This window comes from Barbatula barbatula, assembly GCF_947034865.1.
Source record: "Barbatula barbatula genome assembly, chromosome: 8".
NCBI lineage: Eukaryota > Metazoa > Chordata > Actinopteri > Cypriniformes > Nemacheilidae > Barbatula > Barbatula barbatula.
Genome location: NC_136771.1, coordinates 22,022,989 through 22,047,679, shown reverse-complemented (window position 1 = coordinate 22,047,679; position 24,691 = coordinate 22,022,989). Strand labels below are relative to the sequence as shown.

The 24,691-nt window shown below is 37.1% G+C and overlaps 1 protein-coding gene across 1 annotated transcript in view; it reads right to left on the bottom strand.

Annotated features, from left to right (window-relative positions):
• Positions 1 to 24,691, bottom strand: part of sdk1b (sidekick cell adhesion molecule 1b) — a gene marked incomplete at its 5' end in the record, with an annotated part of 158,331 nt that overhangs the window by 74,659 nt on the left and 58,981 nt on the right. The window contains 4 exons of the mRNA XM_079462738.1: positions 11,384 to 11,517; positions 18,458 to 18,605; positions 20,089 to 20,195; positions 22,302 to 22,458. Of these exons, the coding sequence (XP_079318864.1) occupies positions 11,384 to 11,517; positions 18,458 to 18,605; positions 20,089 to 20,195; positions 22,302 to 22,458 (546 nt within the window). The remainder of the gene's footprint in view (positions 1 to 11,383; positions 11,518 to 18,457; positions 18,606 to 20,088; positions 20,196 to 22,301; positions 22,459 to 24,691) is intronic.

Here is a 24,691-nt window from a genome sequence, read left to right as displayed (position 1 = left end):
ACCGCGCTGTGAAATACAAGAAATAATCCAGTTTACTGTGTAGATGCTGAAGTGACTCACGGGCATCTACATTCAGGGACACACCAAATCCCAGTCAATATTCAACTAAAAGCACATTCCATCCAGAGAAAGGACTAAACACAAAAGATGATATGCATATTACTATAACACAAGCTGAAGATCTTAGAGTTTGAGTGTGATGGACTAACGCACACACGCACGCACGCACATTTGTTTTTTCAATCATGGATGTATACTGAGCAAATGATACCTCTAACCCCCTGACCATTGCCATAAACTTAAAACTTACACTTACAAAAACCTTTTTGCATTTTTAGATTTTTATTAAAACATTACTTTTTTATATTTATTACGTACTTTCCTCAAAGGGATGGTTGGCAGGCAACCAAAATGTAGGTGATTTACGTTTGAACTATCCTTGCGCGATCCACACGAAACCTGACAAAGAAATCGCAGAACACACTACTTTCACATTTGACCCTTAAAGGGTGAAGAATGCTGTTACTCTCTCCTCTATCATTTTCTACCCGTACATTTACAGTGCCAGCACGTCTACAAATAATGAAGAACAAACACCCTTTAAAAGCACGGCTGGGGTGTTACCTCACAAAGACTGCGTGTATGAGTCAAACTTAATTCTCAGCAGTTACTCGCAATTGAAAAGAAACTTTTTCATCAATAGTTCTTACAGTAAACTAATTGCCGGAGAAGTGTACAGAGTCGGGATCCCCGGGGGAAAGAATGTTGACTGACGTGCTCTGTGTTCTGATAACAGAACGGGCTTGTGATTTCAGTAGGTTTCGATGAAATCCATTCCGCGATTGAACTCGCAGCCTTTATGTCAGGAGTCCAAATTGCTTTAAGGGGGTATATCATGGAGAACTGGATTTCCCTGGTTTCTTGGGTAGAAAGAGAACTATTTAACATGTAGCTAGGGGAACAAAGACAGTGTCATCTTCAAAAAGGGGATATAGAAATAATTATAGAATAAGGTCACCAAACAGCAACGTAAAAGACTGAGTGTCATGGTTCTGCCACGTCTTGTCAGGTTTTTCTAGTCTTGGGGCAGGATCATGACAGTTCCACGTGTCATGCCCCTCACCTGTTCCCTGTTTGATTTAGTTCCTTATTTAATGCCCTTGTATTTTCTGTCCTGTGCTCAGCGGTTTTTGTATTACTCGCCTGGGTTCAGCCTTGTGAAGCCATTGTATACTGTTTCTGGTCTGGTTTTAGTGAGAGTCTATGTTGCTGTTTAGCCTGTAACTATTATTTCTGTTGTTCCTATCTTACCCCCTCGTGGGTTTTGTATTGTTTGTTAAATCAATTGTTTCTCCCGCACCCACTGCCTGCGTTTGGGTTCTGTCCTTCCCTGGCCGTGACACTGAGAGAATGCAATGATGCATAACAGTTGAAAAAAGGCTTATTCATTCAATAAATGTACTAATCCTAAAATACATGTAAACTTTAGTACTGTGTTGTTTAAACATAAATATTACCTTTCTTTCTTCGCAGCATTCAAGATCTAAAAAACGTGCATTTTTTTGTCATTTTGACATGCGCGTCTTACTTCAATTTTCTGCAAATACATTCAAATCAAAATCTTTTTTGAAACTAATAACCATCAAAAGATTTCTCAGTAGAAATCATCACGGAATGGTTTCCATTATAAATCATTACAATATTACTTTTTGTGTTTAGGACGTTATTCCAATAGGATTAATCCCTAAACCTTAAATGACAAATAGGTAAGAGAATAGTCTGAAAACCTGTTAGTACAGTCATGTGATTTTTTCTTTCATTTTTGACATTTAAACAAATATGTAAAGAAACGTGTACATAATAATAAATTAATATCATCTATCATACGACACATCTAACAAAATTTGTGACCCCTACAGGTCATCAGGCTGAGAGGTAAAGACGTATGAATTCTTCATCATATTGAAGTGTACTTGTACTTTTTCCACATGACTGTACATCATTTTTGGCAATACAGTTTTAATTATAAATAATTATTGTAATAATAATAAAAATAATGATAATACTGTGTATGTGTACGTATTTACAAAAGAGAATATCTTTTTATAGGTTGGAACAAACATCCTTCAGTATCAGGAGGAGAAATGGAAGACCTTCATGTTCTGCAGCTTGGGGATGAAACAAGTGACTCTTAAGTCTTTGTTATTGTGAGAAGCGTGATGCTGGAGGAAGACCGTCTTTTACAAGGAGTATATACGTCTCGTTTATTTACATTTTTCAGCATGCCAAGCCTGGTGGTTCTGCTGTTTGGTAGCTCTGCTTAGATAGTTTATAATTGTATAAGATAGACCAGCCTCTGTTCTGTTCACAAAGCGTTGGGTTATTTGTTGGGTCAATTTGAACCCAACTGTTTTTATTGAGCATCACATTTCTGTCGTGTTTTAGGCGGGATTCTATAGTTTTTTTAGCAGGGATATAGAGGCATATGTATATCTAAATATATACACACAAATCAAATCTGTGACCCTGCTGTTATTAGCGCCTTGCTCTACTAGTTGAGCAAACTTAGTTTTTACAGCAAAACACAGATGAAAGTCACTAAAAAGACCGTCTCTTTCCAGTCCTCTCAGACTGTAAACCTGCCAAAGCCGCAATAAACAATCATTCATACATCCTCATGATAGTGATGTCACAACCACATGACTGATCTTGATGAATGACCTGCCTTGATGCATGAAATTACACCGGTACAGAGAGGTTTACATAAACTGTAGAATACCTCGAAGAACCGTGGCAAAAACAGACTATTCAAGAGTGAAAATGATCATGCCTGTACATCTGTGAAACAGTAACATTGTAAAAAGTGTAGAATATGCCAGGTTAAATTGAATCTGTAACCATGTTGTCTCTCCGCTGTCATTGGCAAACATGTCCAATAATGTTGTCTCTGTGGTGTCATTGGCAAAGATGTCGGTTTAAGTTAAATTGCATCATTAGCAGTTTATGAAAATATAAATGATCCGCAGATAACTCATCTCTATATGCTTGCTTTAAATCAGGGAATTAGAAAGATAATATAAGAGAACAAATACAAAAATTATACATGTACCGAACATTATCACTGTTTTTTAGATCAGTGTTCACATTTATCAGCTTTACATTTGTTCTGTTTTCACCAAAGTCCCTTTAATCTCAATCACTCGGGTTTATTTGTGCTTTTATTTACAGTTTTTTCTACTGAAATTCTCCTCACCGCGTCCCGAATTGTCTGAGTGCACTATATATTGTCATTTAAACGGAGTAAAAAAATATTCTGAACTTTTTTTTCTATAAGGATGTCCTTATAGATGCAAATATAGACGGAATATAAACCTATAGGAAAAACGAAGAAATGGTGAAAAATAAGTGTCTATTACCGATCTTTCTTAGGACTCTGTAAACGCACACAAAGAATTTAAATGAAAGATTTTATTTAAAGAAACATATCTGCCAGTACCTTTCAAATGGTTAACGAGTTAACAGATTGCTTTATATTTTTCTAGTTAAATGCTTAATATTCTCTTGTCAAGCTGTGTAAGTGACTTTTTTCATTCTCTTTACTGACACGGGCAGTTCTCTACACCTTAAATGTATAATTTTCAATTAAAACATAATTCATTAATGTGTTATTATGTATGATGAACAAACTTGCGTGGGCGTCGTGGCTTCGTTTTCTTAGCAGAACATGCTATCGGATTGACAGTTTTAAATGGTTACGGTAATGAGACTTTAATTGTGAGTTAAAGTTTTTCAAAAGAATGCTTTTAAGCATGTCCTTCCTTGTTTTTATTGGAAACTTGTTGATGCCAGTGTTTTCAGGAAAATCATGTTTGACATCTCGAAACCAAGATTTCATGGGAATCACACATTAAATATGAATATCTAAACTAAACTTTGTTGGTTTATACACCCAGCATTACTTTAACGGTGGCCCGTATATTTACGATAGGATTGGAAACAGTATGTTGTCTTTATAACATCACACCTTCGAAATGTACAATGGTCCTTGGCATCACACAGTTCAAAAACCCCTGCTGTAAATAAATACAACTAAAGGAATTTACTTACAAATAAGCTAAAATCAACGTATGCCCTCGCAGTACAGTAGCCTTTTTCCGAATACTTAGTGAGCTGCCTACACGGACAACATGTTTAAGCATCCTGATGTAAAGGGAGCAATAATGTATGTCAATAGTGGACATTTCTGCAATTATATCGTAGAATATGAACCAAACATTTCCCTCTGACACACAAACAAAGATGGAGGAAAAAACCGTTCAGTAAACTATTCAGAGACTAATGACATTGTTCGTTTCTTCCACCCCACCAACTCTCTCCGCTTTTCTTTATCTCATGATTTGGTTAATTCGCTTGAAGGAGACTTTGGCTCACGTCGTGCAAGTGGGCTGCCGCCACGAGATAAAAATGTGGCCCGCATGTTCTAACTGGCAAAGACAAGACCCCACTGAGGTCACGAACACTCTGAATCAACACTGCCTTGTGCTGGTAATTAAACATGGCAGACAAAAAAAACCTCGCGTTAAGCTGAGGTGAGCAAACGTCATTGCCGATGGACTTTATTACACCAAAATTTGCCCAGACAAGGCAGGGCGGAGATAAAACACACATACTTTCACATCAATTCTCAAGTTGGATCGCCATATCAAACCCTGTCAGACATACAAAATAATTAACAGCTCGATGGTGTGAAGAAAGAATATGTCCAGATGCTAATTGCATAACCTACGAATGGAGATCTTGAAAACTACGCCGAACTAGATAAGAAGTGAAAGAAATATTTATAACATCAGCGCAGATATATAAAACAAGTACGTACCTGCCTCACAAACATAGCGAATTAAGCCTACACAACACACATATCTGAGCACAACGAAGCAATGTTTCCTGTCCTGCTGTGGAGTCTACAAAACAACAACGAAAGCATTTATATTCTAGTTATAATTTCTGAGTTTGCAACGATCGTGATGTGATAAGAAAGATTGGGCGGTGCAAACGTGGGCAAACACAAGTAGTGGAGAAGTTGACATAAAGGCTTTTCAGCCATTCTTTGCTTTTCCAAACTCAAATACATCCTCATGTTCTCAAAATATGCCAAGTGTGTCATTTGCTAAAGCAAAGAAATGCAAATAACTTAAATAAAAAGACGATTAGAAACGTTTAATATAGGCATTCGTCGTGAACTGCTCGAGAGCACATGGATGAGGATCCAAATGCAGTTTATTAAAGGGGCAATCCGAAGACAAAATCCAAAGAACATGCATATATCCAAACACAGGTGGTCAGTCCAAAAACAGCAAACAAATCCACAGGGCAAAGGCAAACTGAGTGATCCAAAAGACAACAAGGCCAAAACCAGATATCCAGACAGAGAGAACGCTTAGAATTGCAGTGTGAAACTAGAAAAGATTAAGACAACAGGGTATACATAGGCAGACAAACAACAGTTAACAGGACTTAGGTGAAGGCAATATTAGATATTGAGTCCGGTCAATGGTTATGGGTAATGGAGTGTTATATGGCAGATAACGTGTTTACGAAACACGCTCTGCAGAGCTGTTTGTCCGTTAAGGGCCACTGTAGAAAGAACATGGCGAATTCCATGTAAGGGGACTCGCGCTGTATGTGGATAGAAATAGCTCATTCTAAGGTAATAATGAAAACATAACGCTTCATTATGCAAGATCTTTACACACATCCGAGGACATACTTTTGTATATTATATTGCATTTCTGTCGATAGATCCTTCAAAAAATGACACATTGGACCTTTATAGGACATTCAAGCATGATGCAGTAAAATGAATGTAGATTGTATAGGTCAAATAATCTGAATCTGCCTAAATTTGATGATGAGAAATGTTTGATTTAACAATAAAAAGCATAACAATGTCGGGAATGTTGATAACAAATAGCCGAGTTTGCAACACTGTTAAGATCTTCTTTGAATTTTTAATGGAGACATTTGTGAGATTTCTTTGTCTTTCTCCCATGAGAAATATCTGAGACGCTGGCGACTTAAGCAAAAGCTTCCATTCGTTCTCCATTTAATCTCGCTGATATCTACAGGAAATGACAATATTACAGAGATCTCATTTGTGATTTCCTTTCCCATGCAATGTTGCAGTTTCTATAGCAATAAACCACCAGAGGATGCGTTTTTTACCACAATAAAAGAAGTAACTGCTTCATTTTACTGGCAAATTCCAAATGTTTTCTAATTACACTACTAATGCGCTTACAAACTCAACGTAGCACAGAATCCAAATGACTAAGGTCACGCCCTCCATCTGCTTCCCCGTAAGGAATTCAAAGAAACGTGACAGCGACTCGTTTAACTGTAATGAACCTTGTTGAAGACGAAACGCAAAGGAAAATCTACAACAGATACCCCAGGAGGAAATGTTACCGTGGTGACTTATTGAGAAGAGAGGTAGTTTAACGTTGACTGGAATGGAAGTTGGCATACGGCAGACCTTACAAAGTGATTTAAGGCAGAAACTATAACATATAATTTAAGCTTCACCTCAAGTTAGCTACTGTATGTCAATTCTTAGTAATAATATTTAAAACAATTCAAAACTATGATATTGTTTCAGTATTATTAGTACTGCACTCATGAAATAATCAATCAATCTTGAACAAAGATGTAATAATTACAATAAAATGTGTACTTGGTGAAACTCGAAACAAAGCTAGCGCATCTATGTCCCCTGAAACAACATTCACACAAAAATAACCTCGCCATCAACCAATCACAATCAAGTATTCCGCAGGAACGCAAAACCTGGAACGAGTTAGCATAGTAGCACTTTTAAATGTTTTCTTTTACATGTGTAAAACAACGTGGGCACAAATCCCCAAAACGTGGATGGAGATTTATTTACAAAGCCTTTGCTTATGCGGAACCATGTTTTTAATAAAGTTTCAAAGAATTGTCGGAGGTTAAGTGATGGCGACGATGATGTTGCAGACCGTAGTAGTCTGTTAATGGCCTCACGTTAGCTTTTTTATTTCATAATTCATAAATGTTGTATTCATTTGTAAAGTTTATCTTGATGTAGCTCATTTTTTGCAATCTTTTGAAAGTCTATGGGGAAAATCTATAGGCTTTTGGTCGAGGGAACCAGTGTAGCCTAATGCTAACTTCGGAAGGTGGGCCCACAAACATATGCCATGCTCTACGTCATCCTATTGGGTAATTTCACACAGATTTTTTGCGAATTGATTAAGAAACCTCATATATGTATATCAGGATAATATCACCTGTCAGTTACAACCACAGTGTTTCAGGAGGTGATGGCGAAATCTTTCCATTTGATCTGATTAAACAGAAAAACAGGGTAGTATTATACTTATATCATTTTAAATTTATTTCAAAATCTGTATTTAAAACAAATCCTTTCAAAAACACTGTGGATGAAGCGCCTGTTCTGATTGTAAATAACTGTCTGCCATAAATCTCATCCAGATTAATGAGTCATTTTACAGATGTCTTAATCCCCAATCAGATGTGACTTAATCTGCAAGGATTCGATTTCATAACAATAATAAACAAGACTGCATTACAGTTTGTGCAGTCTTTGCACTGCAGATAAAGGAGAAAATACTTCAGAAAAAAGCATGCTGTAGACACTTGGAGAGGAACGAGGCTTGGGAACACAGAGCAAAGGGAGAAACATAACTTATGTTCTTGGGGAAAGCAGCAGACATCTCTCGAGACATACAGTATAGACAGAGAGATTCTGTGAGACAATTAAAAATGTATATGACACCAGGGACGAGTGTATGATGAATATAAATCGCATAACATCTGGAACGCAAGCACCAGCAACTAAACAAAATGAACAGCCATAGAAGAGTCATTGAAGAGAGTGAGGCATGTTAAAATACATCCCATGCTTGGCAGAATTTTCATTTGTGCGACAAGAGGACGCTTACATTTTTGTGCATGTCGACAGAACCTAAAACCTTTATACATATGAATAACCTGAAAATTGTAATTTGAAAATATACTGGACTCCCGTTCATTTTAAATCTCTTAAGTTGTTTACACACAGAGGTGTAATGGTTTATGCATTAAATGTGGTCAGTATGTTTACTTTTAAATTTGATTGTACGATAAGTTATCGGCCGTAACGGTATGTTATCGGAATCAGCCGATAATAACTTTTAGGCCGATATACAGCATAATAGCCTATAATTCATAAATCATTCCGTCTGGTTAAACTTCTTCAGCTGCTCACAGTTAAAATATGTATTTCTTTCATGATCATTCATTTACTGCTAAAAGCAAAACATTGTCGATGTAGGTAGTGTGTAGATAATTCTGAGTGTGTAAATTATAGGAACAAAAGCTTATTTTTTAAGCCGACTGCTGTCTGAATGCTTTCAGTGGTTATTTTTCCAGGTTGCTCTGGAAGAAGGCAAAATGGCACTTTTTGCATTTTGTTTCAGTTTTAGGAAATCTATATTAATATTTAGGTACTGTGTATCCGCCAATATATCAGTTATCGGCTTCCAAAGATAAAGAATTATCAGTTATCGGTACATCTCTATTTTATTGTCTGTCCAAATGTACTGAAATTTTCCAGTGCTAGAACAGCAAATATGTTTTCTTTACCCATGTGCTACATCCACACTTTAAGTAAAAATACCTCTTAAAACTAACAAGATCATATAGCCCTCTCAGATCTCTCTCTCTCTTTCCAGATGTCATCATTTGGTTCCCATCCTCTGGTCCAGATGGATGACTAGCCTCTCTGTTCGGCCTAGAGATGAGTCACACCAGCAGAGGAGAGACATTCAAAATTGAAATAAAGTGAAGCTGTATCTTATATCTCCATAGTTACTTAAATTTGAAAATGCTTACTCACTATGAAAGGTTTGTGTTTGGTGTGTGTGTGTTCGTGCGTGCGTGCGGTTCTGGAATCGGACTTTATGATTGTCCAACCACAAGTGGCATCTACATCCATGTCTTAGATATAAAGTGTTGTACACCTTAAACCAACAAAACGTTTACAAAAAAACAACAAAACGTTTACTACAGACAGATGGATTAAAAATATACAGAGAAAATTGAAATAAAACATCATATAAATTAAATATTTTGATATACTCATCTAGCATCACACACAATTTGGCCAATCACATGCTCTCTAGAATGAGAATGCCCCCCCCCAATAACACCACCAATACGAAATTTGCCTTTGGGTCAAAATGGTTACATTTACTGTCCTTATAAAAGAAGAAAAATGACTTAATTAAATTAAATAATAAACGTATGACCTAAACCTTCTGGGTTTAATAAAAATTAATTAATAAAATAAAACGGAATCGATCAATTGGTTTAATGGGTCCTTAACAAAAACCAAAGCCTACCGCAAATACACACACACACACACACACACACACACAAAGGGGTCTCAAACCCCTTTTAAATCTATCTGCCTACTTCCTGGCTAGTGGAAACCCTGCTGTTCCTGCTGAAATAGTACTTTAACAGTGACCGGAGTGTCGCCGCCTCCATAAACGAGCTTCTAAAGCGGCACGGACAAAAACATGAAAGCTCCTAAACATCTTAAAAGGTCAACGCAGAAGCAAAAATAATAAATCAAATTAAAGGCAGAGAAGCTTCTGTTGAAATGCCTCCTGCCGTCAGCTCTTTCTTTGTTCCACCTCCTTCTAATGTCCTTGTCAGATTCGTTCGACTCAAAAATCTGTTTGCGGAAAACCAACTCCTGTAAAACTGCTTTCAACACCCCCTCGAAATCTTGATGACGTATCTCCAAACGATTCGCTTGACTGATAGTTACGAACCACCACAGAGAAAACTAATGACTTGGAAAAAATATGAATTTCCTTTTGTTCTGTAGGTGTGATTTGAAATGAAACTTGGCAATGTCTCCTGCAAAGCGCTACTGTCATTCTACTTAAAAATGAGTCAAATGGGAAGGTATGAACAAACTTTTAATTAAGCGTAAATACGACTCCTATACTTTTTTCCCAGTGGAAAGACTTTAGAAAGCAAACTAGACAACGTGCCGTGGCTTTCGCACAATGCACTTGTGTTTCTGTAGCGTATCGACAGTACAGAGAAATGAGATGGTGGAAAATGTGAAAGGTCAATCACCGGGTCAATCAGCTCGATTTAAACCAACATACACTTTAAGAAAAGTCAATAGTTTGTGCCAGAGACTATATCTGAATGAGAACTACAATAAAAAAATTACAGTGTCTGATTTAAACGTTATCATGCACCATATCAACACAGAAGAAAATTAATTCTATCATCTGTTAAAGATCAATTTTTTGTCAAATTCAATGTTGTTTTATAAAGACATTAATCTAGACATTGATTACATTAAACCATGAATCCATAAATCATCAATAGCTGCATGACTCTGCTCATAATCTAACTGGTATTGTTTTGTTAATAATAACAGATGCGGTCTTATATAGTATTACTTAGTTACGCCATTCTATTACTACATCCAACATTTCTATATTAGTTACTACATCCTCCCATTCATTAAAGGAAATGCAATACACATTTAAAGATTTGGTTAAAAATAAACATGAATCAATTATTAAGCAAGTACCTAGAACAGTGCTTAGAACGGGCTCTCTATCCTATTTAGCTTATAATATGCTTATAGTAATGAATTATAAATTGAGACGTTAAGAACGATTTCGTTGTAGGTCAGTTTGACCTCATTTGACTTCAACCCACGTAAAGATAAGAACGTAAACTAACCTTTATGTTTATAAACAGAGATGATAACATAAAGGCAAACATTACAGACTGCAGCTTTAATATTCTGTTATGCATTATGAGGTTTGAACATTAAAAAATCCTTGAAAGCATTATTCAGCTACCTGTAACTAAAACACGCAGCATAAAACTTCAGAACATCTGTTATATTGTTCTTTATAAAATATTGCAACTTACTTTAGAATTTCAACTTATAATTCATTATTATAAATGTATCCTGTTGAATCAAAATAAAGAGATTTTAACTTAACAACTGATTGAAGTTTATTTTTAACCTAAAAGTTACAAATTGTACCTTTAAAATACAATTCAGACATGTTAGTGAACTTGATTTTTCACATACTGTATATTCATGTTTATATACAGTCAGAACGTCAGATACTTTATTTTTGAATGTTTGATAATGACTTGTAATGAAAGTTATTACAAAGTCTATTAATGTCTAAAGCCTTGAATGAATGGGAATGAAATAACAAAAACAGGCAGCATTAAACTATACTTCAAGACAACTGCTATAAATATTCCATTGTTTTTAAATTCTGCATAAACTTACTTGCTATACTCAGATAAATTGAAGGGCTGGTTTTGTTTTCTCCAGTTCGTTCGTTTACTGCCTGAACGTAATACCGGCCTGCGTCCGCTGTGGTTGTACCCAACACCACGAGCTGATTGTCCAATGTTATTGCTCTGAAATATATAGAAACAGAGAAAAATATATGTAAAAACAGTTTTTTATCGGCATATACCGAGACGAAACTGATTTATTACATATCAAAACAGCATATGATGCTAGCAACACCGAGGTGCTTTGGCTAAAGGTATTTGCGAAATGTACTATGTACAAAAACACACACACACATATATATTCACTCATACTCATGGGCCGTTTACACGAGACCGTATTCAACTAAAAACGCAAAACAAATATGCATTTTGTCTGTCCGTTAACACGAAAACTGCGTTTTAGGGAAAACACAAACTATTGAAAACGGGTTTCAAAATGCGAGTTTTTGAAACCGACGCAGTTCTCGTTTCCGTGAAATTCCTGAAAACCCAAGAATTTGGAAACGATAAAATCATGCGCATGCGTATTACGTGTTCAGTCTGTAGTCATGCGTGAGTATTCCCATAACAATAATGCACGTTTGTGCCGCATGACATGCTTAATGACATACATAATAACAGCGTATGCGAAGTGCGCAAGCACGTCAGGTTTCTATATAGCACAACAGCGCCATCCACTGGCTGGCATGCATAATACATAGTTTCTAGTCGTTTTCCTGGATCCGTGTAAATGCAGATCGTTTTGATAACGCTGTCGTGAAACTTTTCAAAAACTTTTTTTGAACTTATATCTACATCTCTTGAGGAAGAAAGACTAACCTGCTAAAGGTAAATAAAACAAAATGAATAAGGGAAGAAGAGAGAGTGGTCTTTTATGTTCTTTAACACGTCCTTGTGAGAGACGTCTATAGCACTTTCAAATTTTCGCACACATGACACAGTCACACTTTTTATATAAGGCAAGATTTTAAAAGCTCTAAGAGCTTCACAGTTGTCATGATGACAAAAGTGTCACAGTCATAACTGCACCTACGGGAAGAATAACTGTAGATTCTTGCCTGTGAGACTTTAAGAAACAATGTTACTGGAAAACCTTTTAAAAGTAGAGCTCTGTGCAATAGAACAAATACTGATAGCTGTTTAGACAAATGAACTTTGAAATCATTTCAATACAAAACAAAATAACAATCTACATCAGCATCTGCATCAACCCTGAGTGGTTCTGTGTCTATACAATGGGGGTCAATATTGTTTGGTAACCAGCCAAAAGTCATATAGGTTTGGAATGACATGAGGATGCGTAAATAATGAAAGAATTGTCATTTTTTGGTTGAATAATCCATTTATTACAGCCTCTAGTTTTTGTGTTATAAAACGAAATCATTGTTGAACCTTATTTCCCTTCAGATTAAAAAGCTGTTTTTGTGAAATAATATTCAGAAAGAGGAGGAGTGGTTTTGAATATTGATTTTCTTTTATTTATTCAAGAGACAGAGAAGAAAACATTCATAAGATGATAAGAGACAAACTATAAGACAAGAAAGACCAGTAAATCAATAAAATATTATTAAACTTACATAAGCCTAATATATATCAGAATCTTGATATAAACACACATGCCTTTGGACACACATGCCTGGCCAGAAGTTAACTTCCGTATTTTTTATTTAATGTATATTTACATGTATTTGTATTCTTATATTATTGTATATTAATCGTATTAAAATAGTTAAAAACTACTCAGAAGTTATTGATTCTTTGTGGAGGTCTACTGGAAGTTAAGTTTCGGCCACATGACGTTTGTTCATGTTGTTTACCCTGAAACCGTCTGTACATTCGCTTATTTCTGCTTTTTATTTTATTGAATTGAATGTCACATCATTATTCGTGCAACTGTAATAGTATGAATGCATACAGTCCTGGCTGTACTTCAATAACATTGCATCAATTGTAAAGACATACAGTAACCATACAAACGTGTTAAACACACTCCGGGTGGAACGATACCCTTGGGAAAGCAGTACATGTAAGGCTACTGTGAGCTGTTTTCATGAATAACTCCTTTAACTCAGGCAATGCAAACCCATATTTAAATAATATTCAAGACCAAAACTAAACTCAAAATGTATAAACCAAAATTCCAATGTAACAGAAAACATATTCAAAGCTACTTTCTTTAAACATTATTAGTTTATGTAAGCGCACAGTTCTTCACAGTTCCACGCCAAATCCTGAGGCAACGGCAGATTTACCAAACCACAGCCAACATCTACAGAAATCTTCCAACAGAGGAACTGTGTTTAATGCTCTGAGCCTCTATGTCAATAACATCAGGTCATGGGTGACTGTCCTCATTCATATATATATATAGAGGTCTTTTGTTCAGATTTTGGAGACTGTGGAACTCTTTTGATTACCGGACACTTTCGTACACTAATGTGTGTATACAGAGTCAAGGTGAAGGACGAAAAAAAGCGTTTGTCTTCTAACTTCACCGTGGCAGGGCTTTTAGGGCAGCAAATGTGAATCAGAACAAGCAAACAAGCAGAGAGATGGAGTTAAAGATAAGCCGAGCTATTTAATGAGCACTGCATGTTGTTCATTTGGAGTTCAAGGTGAAATAACGCCAGACAGAAGGAGAGAGAGCGACAGGGAAAGCAGGAGGGAGATGAGAGATTCCTCGTCCAACGCAAGAATAAGCGTTTTAATCCATCTCCTGTAAGGAAAAAGTTTCCCTTTGAACTCGGAGTCTTTAATTCATGCCTTTCCGTCCAGGGAAAAAAAAGAAAACGGAAAAAAGAAGTCTGTCAGTCTGGTTGAGTCCAAAATAAATTCACGGTGGAAAAATCACAGCGTGGGACGTTTTGACACATGCAGCTTCGACTTTCTGGAAAACGTGGTATTTTAGCTATTTATTTAACACATACAGACTAGATTTGTGTAGAGTGACGTGTTCAAATTATTTCAATGGCAAAATTCTTCCTTCCACAATGTAAAGGGACATCTGTAAGTGTGCCAATTGAGGGTTGGCATAAAGAATGTAAAGAATGTTTATATTTTATATATATATTCCTACTAATATAAACATTTTACTACTGTGTATGTTGCATACAATAAAACATTTACATCCATATTTTCTTAAAAGGATAGTTCACCCAAAAATGAAAAATGGGTCATGATTTACTCCCTCTCTGGTTGTTCCAAACCTGTATAAATATCTTTGGTTGAACAGAGAAAGATATTTGGAGGAATGCTTTTAACCAAATGCTTCCTGGTCACCATTGACTACCACAGTAGGAAAAATTACAAAGATGGTCGAATGTGACCTAGAACTGTTTGCTGTCCTACATTCTTCAAACTAGCTAGTGTTCAACAGAAAAGTTTACATTTACAGATAAATTTGACGTACTATGGTAGAGAATGGGGTCCAATAAATGTTTGGTTACAAGCATACTTCCAAAATCCTTTGTGTTGATATTTGGATTCATATTTTGACGTTTTATGGTTGGTACAGCCAATGTACTTGTATTTTTAATACCATATATTCCATGTATACCTTATTTATTGTTTGTTTGCATGCAAGCACTTTGCGTCCCTGTATTTACAGTAAAGCTGCTTTGATACAATTCTATGAAAAAAAAATTGACTAAACGGTTTCTGAAAACTTTTAGCTCAACCTTAAGAGTATAAGGGGTCGATCAGACAAAGCTTGTTTTGCAGAATGACTATTGTACTGTTCTATAGCGCCAGCAAAAATTACAGAATAGTGACATTTAGTTTAAGGTAAAACATGCACAGGAAACAGATTTGAATGCCCACCATCAAACTCCATTGGATTAGATTCTCGTCGACTGCCATAACAGTACATCACATGCATCAGTTACAACATGCTAACAAATCTAACACAGTCAAGTGTCGTGATCAGAGGTGGAAGAACCCAAGGGGAGGCAGCGAGGATGAAGGGGTTTAACAAATAAACTTTAATAAAACAAATTCAAAACAAACACAATGGGCAAAAACACTTCCCACAAGGGGGCAAAAATAACCAATTAGAAACAACGAACAAGGTACTTGAAATATACATACAGGTAACAGGAACATGAACCAAGGAACTATGAATAACGAACAAACACAAGCCAATAGACATGAGGGCATTAAATAGGGAGACTAACGGAGGAGATAACAATGGGCAGGTGTGGGGAATGAGACACAGGTGGAAAGCAATACTAGGAACGAGAGGGGCGGGGCCAATGACGAGACTGGAGAGAACGCATATTATGTCCTGATTGAAAATAATACGGCTCTCCACATAAAACCTCTTAGAAACGTTCTTATAAAAAGGTTTGGTTAGCTGGGATTCCTGTCATTGGGCCCCAGGACTTTGGTAAGCCCCGCTTATCACATGAACATAAAGAACACTGCGTGTATGTTAACCACAAACAGAAATCACAGAAACAACCCTCAAGTAAACAGATGCGGATTTGATCCAAACCTGCGGCAGACATGTCTTCAACTGTCACATTGAATACATGTCCATGAAGCCGTACTGTACTGATTCGTTGACACTGAATGAGTGTTCGTCTCTATCTTAAGGGATTACTTAAGGATCTAACAGCCATGACAGCTGAGCCATCACTTCAGGCTTCACGGCTTCAGGTTATTGTGATAACAGCAGGACACCAGCTGTTTAACATCAAGTCCATCGGCTGTTTACATTGCTTAAGGGGCTGTAATCTTAAAAATAAAGATTCCTGTTGGAGTCTGAAGGGGTTTAATAGTCTGATTTAAGATAGATGCTAACTTTTTACTCTTGAAATAAGCACACAACATGTATCCCTGCCTTAAATCTTTTGTTGGTTCTGAAACAATGTCATTGAAAATTTACTTTTATTTTTTACATATTTTCCCCAAATAAACTATTTCTGGCACCCCAGCTATGGTCAAAAAACTTGAAACTAAAAACAAGAAGCAGGGGGAAAACATGCAATTTTACAAGAACATTTTTATTTTACAGAATATTTCTGTCATCTGCTGGAAAATGTTAGTTTTAACTTAATTCTTTTACAGTCTATGTTTGAAAAATCTGAAAAAGAAAACGTCAAATTAGAGAATAAATTACAAGAAAACATGCAATTTTACAAGAAAATAAATATTTTACAGAATATTCGTTTTTTTACCGTGATGACTCCTTTGTCAAACACAAAAGAAGCTATTTTGAGAAATGTCTCTGTGGTTTTGTGTCCATACAATGGAAGTCAATGTGGTCCGATGTTGTTCTTCAAAATAGCATCTTTTGTGTTCTGCGGAAGAAAGAAAGTCATACACGCTTGGAATGACATGAGGTGAGTAAATGCTGAAAGAATTTCCATTCATGTGTATGAGCTCTCACTTCATGCAGTGAACCCTGAGAGTTTTAGCGCCAGATTTACAAAAATAATTATGTAAATCAGGTAACGGCGCAAGATCGCCCACGAAATTAGTGGCGAATTTGCATGCATAATTTTCCATCTACCATGCCTGTCCTGGTTGCTAGACTGTGGAGGAAGCGGCAGACAGCGTTGAACTCAAACTTCTGTAAGTTGTTCATCTGCTCAGTAAAGTCTGAGAAAGTTTGATTGTAAGTCAAATGAAATGTAAGTGTGTGTGTTGGATGGTGACATAGATGACATTGTAGTCCAATCTGTGATGTGATGCTGTTAGGGAACCAAAGAGCCAATTTAATTATCACAATCAAACAGAGCAGGAAGAGGAAATAGCAGAAAAAAACACACTCGGATGGAGGAGGGACGGCGAGAGAGAGATAGATGAAGCAAGAGGACGTGTGCCTCTGGAGATGTGAAGTTCAAAGAGCAATCAGGAGGAAAGAGTCAAGATGGAAATTTCATGCAGATAAGAGCAACGCAAACGGATTGATTTCAGCTATTTTTGCTGGAAACGCACGCTTCGATTTAGACTCCGACCAGACGCTGAATTACCAAAACCATATACACAAATTATACCTGCATAAACAGGGCTTCGTTGAAATTGTAGGTCCAATTTTGAAAGTCACTTTAGTTTGGGAAGTTTCCTGATGACAGGCATAACGTTTGGTGAAGTGTATATCTAAAACAATCTCGATTTTGTCTATACTGTACCATTTCATATCAAAGATTTTGTCTATATTGTTACATTCCGAACAACCTCGACAGTTCACCCAAAATGTCAAATTCCGTCTTCGTTTACTTACCCTCGAGTTGTTCTGATGGACACCAAAGAAGATATTTTGAAGAATGTAGGAAAGCAAACTAACTTTTGGCTAACACAGTAATTTTCCTACCATGGCAGTCAATAGTGGCCAAGCAACGTGTGGTTACAAGCATTCCTCCAAATATCTTTCTCTGTTTTGTGTGCGTTTATCAGAACCAAGAGATGTATACCGATTTGTACCAGCTCTAGGGAAAGTAAATGATGTTAGAACTTTTATTTTTGGTTCAACTCTCTCTTAAAGATCAATTTACTGTAAGTTTGCCCAACTATGCCACAGGCATGAAAAGAGGGCTGCCTGTCGATACCTGACAATTCCCTTTTAAAAAAATGTCTCCGCCATCTTGATATCGGTTCTTTGAAATGGCCTTTTGAAATGAAGACCATCTCACCGGTGTCATGACAAGCGTTTGACTGACAGAAGAGAGGTGAGTTAAGCTAAGATGCTGGCATGAAGCTGACAGTGAGGCGTAATGGGCACTCGCCTCAACCCTGTTATCCACAGTCAGAGAATGAGTCGGCTACTATCAACAACTACAAGACTTGGCAGTTTCATTTAAAGAATCAATGGCTGTCATGAAGCCCATCATTGCTTCGGGTGTTAACCCATGAAATCTAGACGTATGAAAATGCAGCAGACAGCTATTGATGTTGCGTCATTGTTCACGACGCATGCACGAGTGTCTGCGTGTATGCTCCTGAGCGCAGAGGTGAGAATTGTTTGACGGATTGTTGCGTTAGGAATGCGTTTACATCACAAATAAGAGCTGGTTTGCTGTCTATTGACAAAATGAGCTTCATATATCGCTTTAAAACTTACATCCGATGGTTAGGGATGATTTTGTAGCCCTCTCTGAACCATGTGACCTGAGGGCGAGGGTAACTAGCCACAGCGGGGGGATTCAGAATGGCCGCTCTTCCCTGAGCGATCGTTTTTCTCTGTTCCAGTTCAGCGAAGTTTTCCATGTCTGAGAAAGAGAGACAGAAAAAAGAGAGAAACATATTACAAAGAGATAGAGAAGGTGGAAAGTAGCTTCTAATGACCATTTGCCTCATAAAAACTTCATAAAAGATGGAATTCGGGACGTTTATCCTTACATCTGAGACTAGGAAAAGGAGCTGGACTGGGAGTAACTATCGGACAGTGTAAAATCTGAAGGAAGATAAGCTTACAGTAAAATATTTTTAAAATATTTTATATTTATATAGCTGTGTAAAAAACCGAGACCATTTCAAAATTATTTCCAGTATTTTGAACCTCCAATGGAGACATTGGTAAGATTTTGGACCCTCGTTTTTTCCTTAGTTTTTGTTTAGCTGTCCGCCAAAAATCGTCAATCTGATCAGTCAGATGGCTCTACCACACGGTCTCATGTGGCTTATAGCTTTGATATACTCATCTGTTTCTGTATGTGCTATAATCATACAGTAGATAAAGTGCACCAGCATGACAGCGGCTTTAGAAATGACTGGAGTGCTTCTGAATGTCACCGCTAGTTCATCTCTTATGGGACCCTGTGGTACAGTACACGCATAAATGTGTGTTGATGTGTGAACTCCATTTGTGCTTCAGCCAGAGGTGGAAAGTTACCAATTACATTTACTCGCGTAACTGTATTGAGTGTGTCTTTTGTGTACTTGTACTTTTTAAGTAGCTTTTAAAAGCGGTAATTGTACATGTACATAAGTAAGAAATACGAGTATACCAGAAGAGCGATGTAGACGGAGAAGTTAGACTTCGGTAGTGCACCTGTGCTAAAGGTGAAACCCCATCGAACTCTGACTGCTGAAGACAATGAAGTAAACCCCTGGCCATATTTAAGCAACCGTTTCAGCTTCAGGACCGGGATTATGGACGCTGTGCAAACTAGTATCTTCAAAAAATCCTTATGTGCAAGAATGTAGAGGTAAGATAAATAACATTTGTTTCAATAAAGCCCGTACCCTTGTTGCATTGGTAAATAAGAAGTTTGGAAAGTATATTGGTGCATAATGCTACATGTTGAGTGTTTAATCCCGTTTTGTAGACGCACGGTTCACTAATGTGTCTGCAACACATTTACGCAGTGTGTATAGAACCGAACTGAACAACTTCTGCTTCAATGACATATTTAACATATTTATGACTCTTCTGTAAGCACGGGCCAAGAAAGTCACATGAAAAAACATGCTTGCTATTTCATGCGTTTGGAAAAGCCTCACCGGCACTGCCGTAAAAATGACCATGTTGCCAGATCGTATTGTTGAAAAGAACAGCAAACAGTGGCAAACCCAAAATAAACCTACAAATGGACACATTTAATATGGCAAAAAAACACTACGCATAACTGTTCCATAAGAAAAGACTAAAGTAAACTCAAAGGAGTAGTACTTGTATAATATTAATGTACTTTTTCCACCTCTGGCTTCAGCCACCGAACTCCCTCTCTAACAACATACGCATGTACTTACACGCAACGCGAACATCGGCTCTGGTTTGGATCAGCGCTCCCATCCTGTTCCTCACCACGCACTGATACAGGCCGGCATCCTCGCGATCTAACGCTGCAATCGCGTACCTGAGAGAGGAACAGCGGTACATACAGTACAACATTATTGAATTTGGACTTATACAGTATATCACAGTCAAATGTGTGTTCATTCCCAACCTGCGATTCGATTTCTTGACTGCGCAATAAACAGCTCCAGCTCAATAAACCGTCAAGAGGTTTGAAAGCGCCGGCTAACAAGCTTTTTTATTTAAAAGCGGATGGATGCGAGCGTGAGCTGTTGAATGAAAAAGATTATGAGCCCAGAAGGTCAGACTTGCGTTGGTTTGGTTTTAATAGATGACTGCGTTTAATGCAGAACGGAGGCTTTGCATGGACTGAATACGGAAACGGTTGCCGCTAATGAAAACACGACGTCTTGACGGTTTTACAGACAGCCTCAATGAATACTGAAAACTATTACATTTCAACTAAATGTCAACGTCAAGATTGTTTCTGTTGTAGACATTCTTGCGTGTTAACTGAATATCAATGAAAGCACAGACAACAGTAGTTATTTTAGAAGTCATACTGTAGTAATCGCTTTGAATGTTGAAGGAATCGAAAAATATATATTTTCATTACCGGATTCAACGAGGATATGTTTATTTCTTTGTGTACTGTCACTTTAAATTGATCTTTGATTAATAAATAGCACTGCGACTGCTCGTCTGGCTAACACTTATCTTATTATAAAGTTGTTCTTTACTACACGAAAGTCCAATAATAAAGGTTCCAAAACTCTAGGGTCAAAGATGGATGCCCAGACAGGGGATAGAGGCCAAAGAAGAGAACAGTGCAAATGAGATCCCGCAGGACTCAACACCGTCTCCTTTTTTTATGAACTATTATTTTACACTGCAGCCATATTTTGTATCGTACAACCCATCACAGAAACCTACAAAATCAGTTATTAACAAGATGATTGTTACTTATACCAAAATCAACCGAAAACAGAGTATTGCTGTGTCTAGCGTAGATCAAATCAACAGGGTGGACGACAACAACCCATTTGACGTCGGAAATGCAGCCTCATTTCTGTGACAAATAATGTGAGTGCTATGCGGATTTGTTTGGACTATAATGGTATGCTGAGAAGTCAACATGAAATTAGGACAGAGCCGATTTACTTGTCTCATGTACTTTTTACGTTGTAGAATAATTTGTGTGCAATTTTTTTGTGTTACAAACCTTTTGGTTCATGATTAATTTTTACTGGATTTTCCGCATTTTCTGACGGCATTACTAAGGCTGCGAGAATGAGGAAAATGTAAATAAAGTCATTTCGAATGCCACCTGCACATTTTACTTCTGCCATGTTAGAAATTGTTACGAGTTAAATCGATTATTTAACGTGAAATATGCGGAACGGGACATCCATAGGGTATTGATTGAATTGTGATAAATAGATATTACGCAGCAGAGTCCTGCATGCGAGTTTGCTTGAATAATGCATAAATAACTCTTTGGGTATAAACATTAACCAATGCGATGTTAGAGGACAAGGAAGAGCGAGCCCTTACATTTTGATTAAAGATTACAAAGATTTTTATTTAGAATAACATAAACCAATTGTTCACTACATTTGTCACACAGCACATGTGCATTAGAAACGTAAATAAGATCAGTTTAAATGTTGTATACAAAGAAATGACACAAGTTGTCTTTAATAATATAAAATAAATGTGTATATTTATTGATATTTCTTTAATAATATATTAATATAATTGATTTAATATATATCTATTTTTTTATTTTAGTTAACATGACATCTAAACTGATCTTGTTTATTTTTCTAATGCACATTTCCTTGTGAGAGAATATAGTGAACAATTGGTTTGTGTGTAAACTAAACTGAACTTTGGAATGCAATCCACAGCATTATAAGATAATAGTACAAACAAACCTTAATATCCCTCTCTACATTATTAAAGAAAGTGCTGCAACTCAAAGATTGAAGGTTAAAACGCAAAGATTGTCTGGGATCCCATACCAGCATTGTGCTAAACCCAAGGTTGCTTCGAGAGGATTATCCCTGCTGAACAGCTTTGGATAAGATATTTAAACAACTAAACCAACAGAATATTTATCTAAGCCTAAGCATGCGTGCAGCAGTATTCAAGAGTTCTTCAGTACCTGTACTCAGGGGAATATTCTGTGATGTCTGTGGTGTTTCTGATCCACTTGAACTCCAGCGGCCAGCTGCCCTCGGCCAAACAGGTGAGCACGAGTCTGTTGCCCTCCAGGTGCGTCTGTGCACCTCCAGCCTCTGTTTTGAAGTACGGGGCGATGTCTGTGGAGAAATTACAAACCATATTATATCCGATAAATGATGAATCATTTTCTCTAGTTGAACCACTTCAGCTCCAGTCTTTCTATCACGATCCTTCACTTCGTGTTATTAGCAAAACATTGTTGATGTAGGTACAGTATGTAGATATTTATCAGTGTGTAAATTATAAGAACGAAAACATATTGTTTGAAGCTGCCTGCTGTCTGGATGCTTTCTGTTTTGAGACCTGTTTTGAGACCTTTCTGGGTTGCTCTGGACTGGAGAACATCTTTAATTTGTTTATTAAATAAACATTATACCAGAAAAGTTTAAAAGTGAAAGAATCTTTACTTAGTGTAATGTAGGGTCGGTACATGATTTTCAGGGGAAAAAATACTTTTTGTCTCAGAAAATGCTCAATTCTTATGCTATTTTCTCAATGAGCTACGGTTAAATGCTGCAACATCCAATAGCCAGAGGGCGCTCCCGCGCAGAAATCGAACGCCGCATCCAAAGTCGCCTTCTTCCATACTATATAGTAGCGAAAATGAGAATGAGTCATGAATAGTACGAACGATTTGGGCAAAAATAGCGCTGTTTTCGAAATCGCCTACTTCCACTATATAGTAGACGAAAATCAGTCATGAATAGTATATCCGAAATATGCAAAAAACAGTAGGCGAGAAATAGTCTACTACTGCTGAGATTCGTGAGTGTGGATAGGGTGGATGCTTATCTATCCCATGATGCCAAGGCAGCTGTCAAATTATAAAAGTAAATTAAATAAATATAGTGGAAAACTTTAAGGTTTCAACTCTGACGTAAAGGATGTTGTTTATACGTCATAGGAAAAAGAGAATACGGTTCACATGACTATACAACATGGCGGACGAAATATGTCCGAAATGTATTCAAACCACTCCCTCGTACACTTTCACGATTCCCTATATAGCATTTGAGTCCACTATATGGGGAAAAAGTGTATAAAAATGAGTGAGTGATTTCGGACTCTGCCGTATATAGCCTGGGTCTGACAATACGGCCGTAGACGTTCGTCATAAACACCACGATTAGGTTATATTACACCTCGATTGTTTTATAAAATACAAAAATTCACTTTATTCGTCACGTTTAATGCATTAGTTTAATAGAAAAGAGAACAAAACAACTGTCAAATTAAAAACATTTATTTAATAAGCCGGCATGCTTATTTATCATGTTTAATACAATTATTTAATATATGCTAAATGAAACACTACTGTTTATCACATTCATTTAATCTGCTTATTCTTTAACAGTGGAAAATAACTGTCAACAAGAACAAACATAAGTGTGTATAAACCTACATTTAGGGGTGAACTTTCCCTTTAAAAACAAGCTATAGATTAGGACTGTTGCGATTCGAGCAATCCCGGGTCAGCGTTCAAAAAATCTTTTCCTGCAGGAAGAAGTGCTTACGGTCTGTTTTTCTGAAGCTAATGGGCAATTTCTCAGCACCTCCCACCACATTTGTTAGTAAATTACTCGTCATTTAGCGGACGCTTTCATCCAAAAAAGACTAATTGTGGAAACGGGCCTCCCGGAGAAAATAAGTGCCTCGCTTAAATGCGCAAAGGTCAAAGAACATGACTGGATATTCCGTTTTTTCAAGAAATTATTTGCCGCGAAGAACTAGTCAGCACTCTACTGTCGGGGTGGATACTTATTTTTAGTGTGTTGCTATGAGATTCCACCACCAATGTAAGTTTATGGGATTTTTATTGCCAGATTTATTATCCGCGCCCAAAATGATCCGAATTTGGAATCCAATCAGATTCTTTGTGAACAACAAATGTTATCATTGTGTTATTAAGATGCCAGGACACTCAGGGGTGTGTATAAGTCACCCTTTCCCACCCCTCACCGTATGAGTAATCTGGCGTACTGTTTTATCCTAGAAAGCAAAACACAACAATAACTCCACGTCTTGACCTCCTCCATCATAGAAGTCTCATTAATAATGCAAGACTTCTTTAAGACCGATTCGTCAATTAGTCATTCAGGCGAATTTAAAAAACATTTTCGACATCCCACACACCCCTTTCTCACACAAAGCCCGACAACACCTCGCGATCTGCCCTTTAATGTTTCTCCAGTGTGAGGTGATGCGACAGCTACATGCACTTGTTACAGTCACACAATTTGGGGGAGTTGAGTGAGCCCCCCCTACCCATAATGCACCAATCCCTTCTTGTAGCCTCAGGACACAGTTACC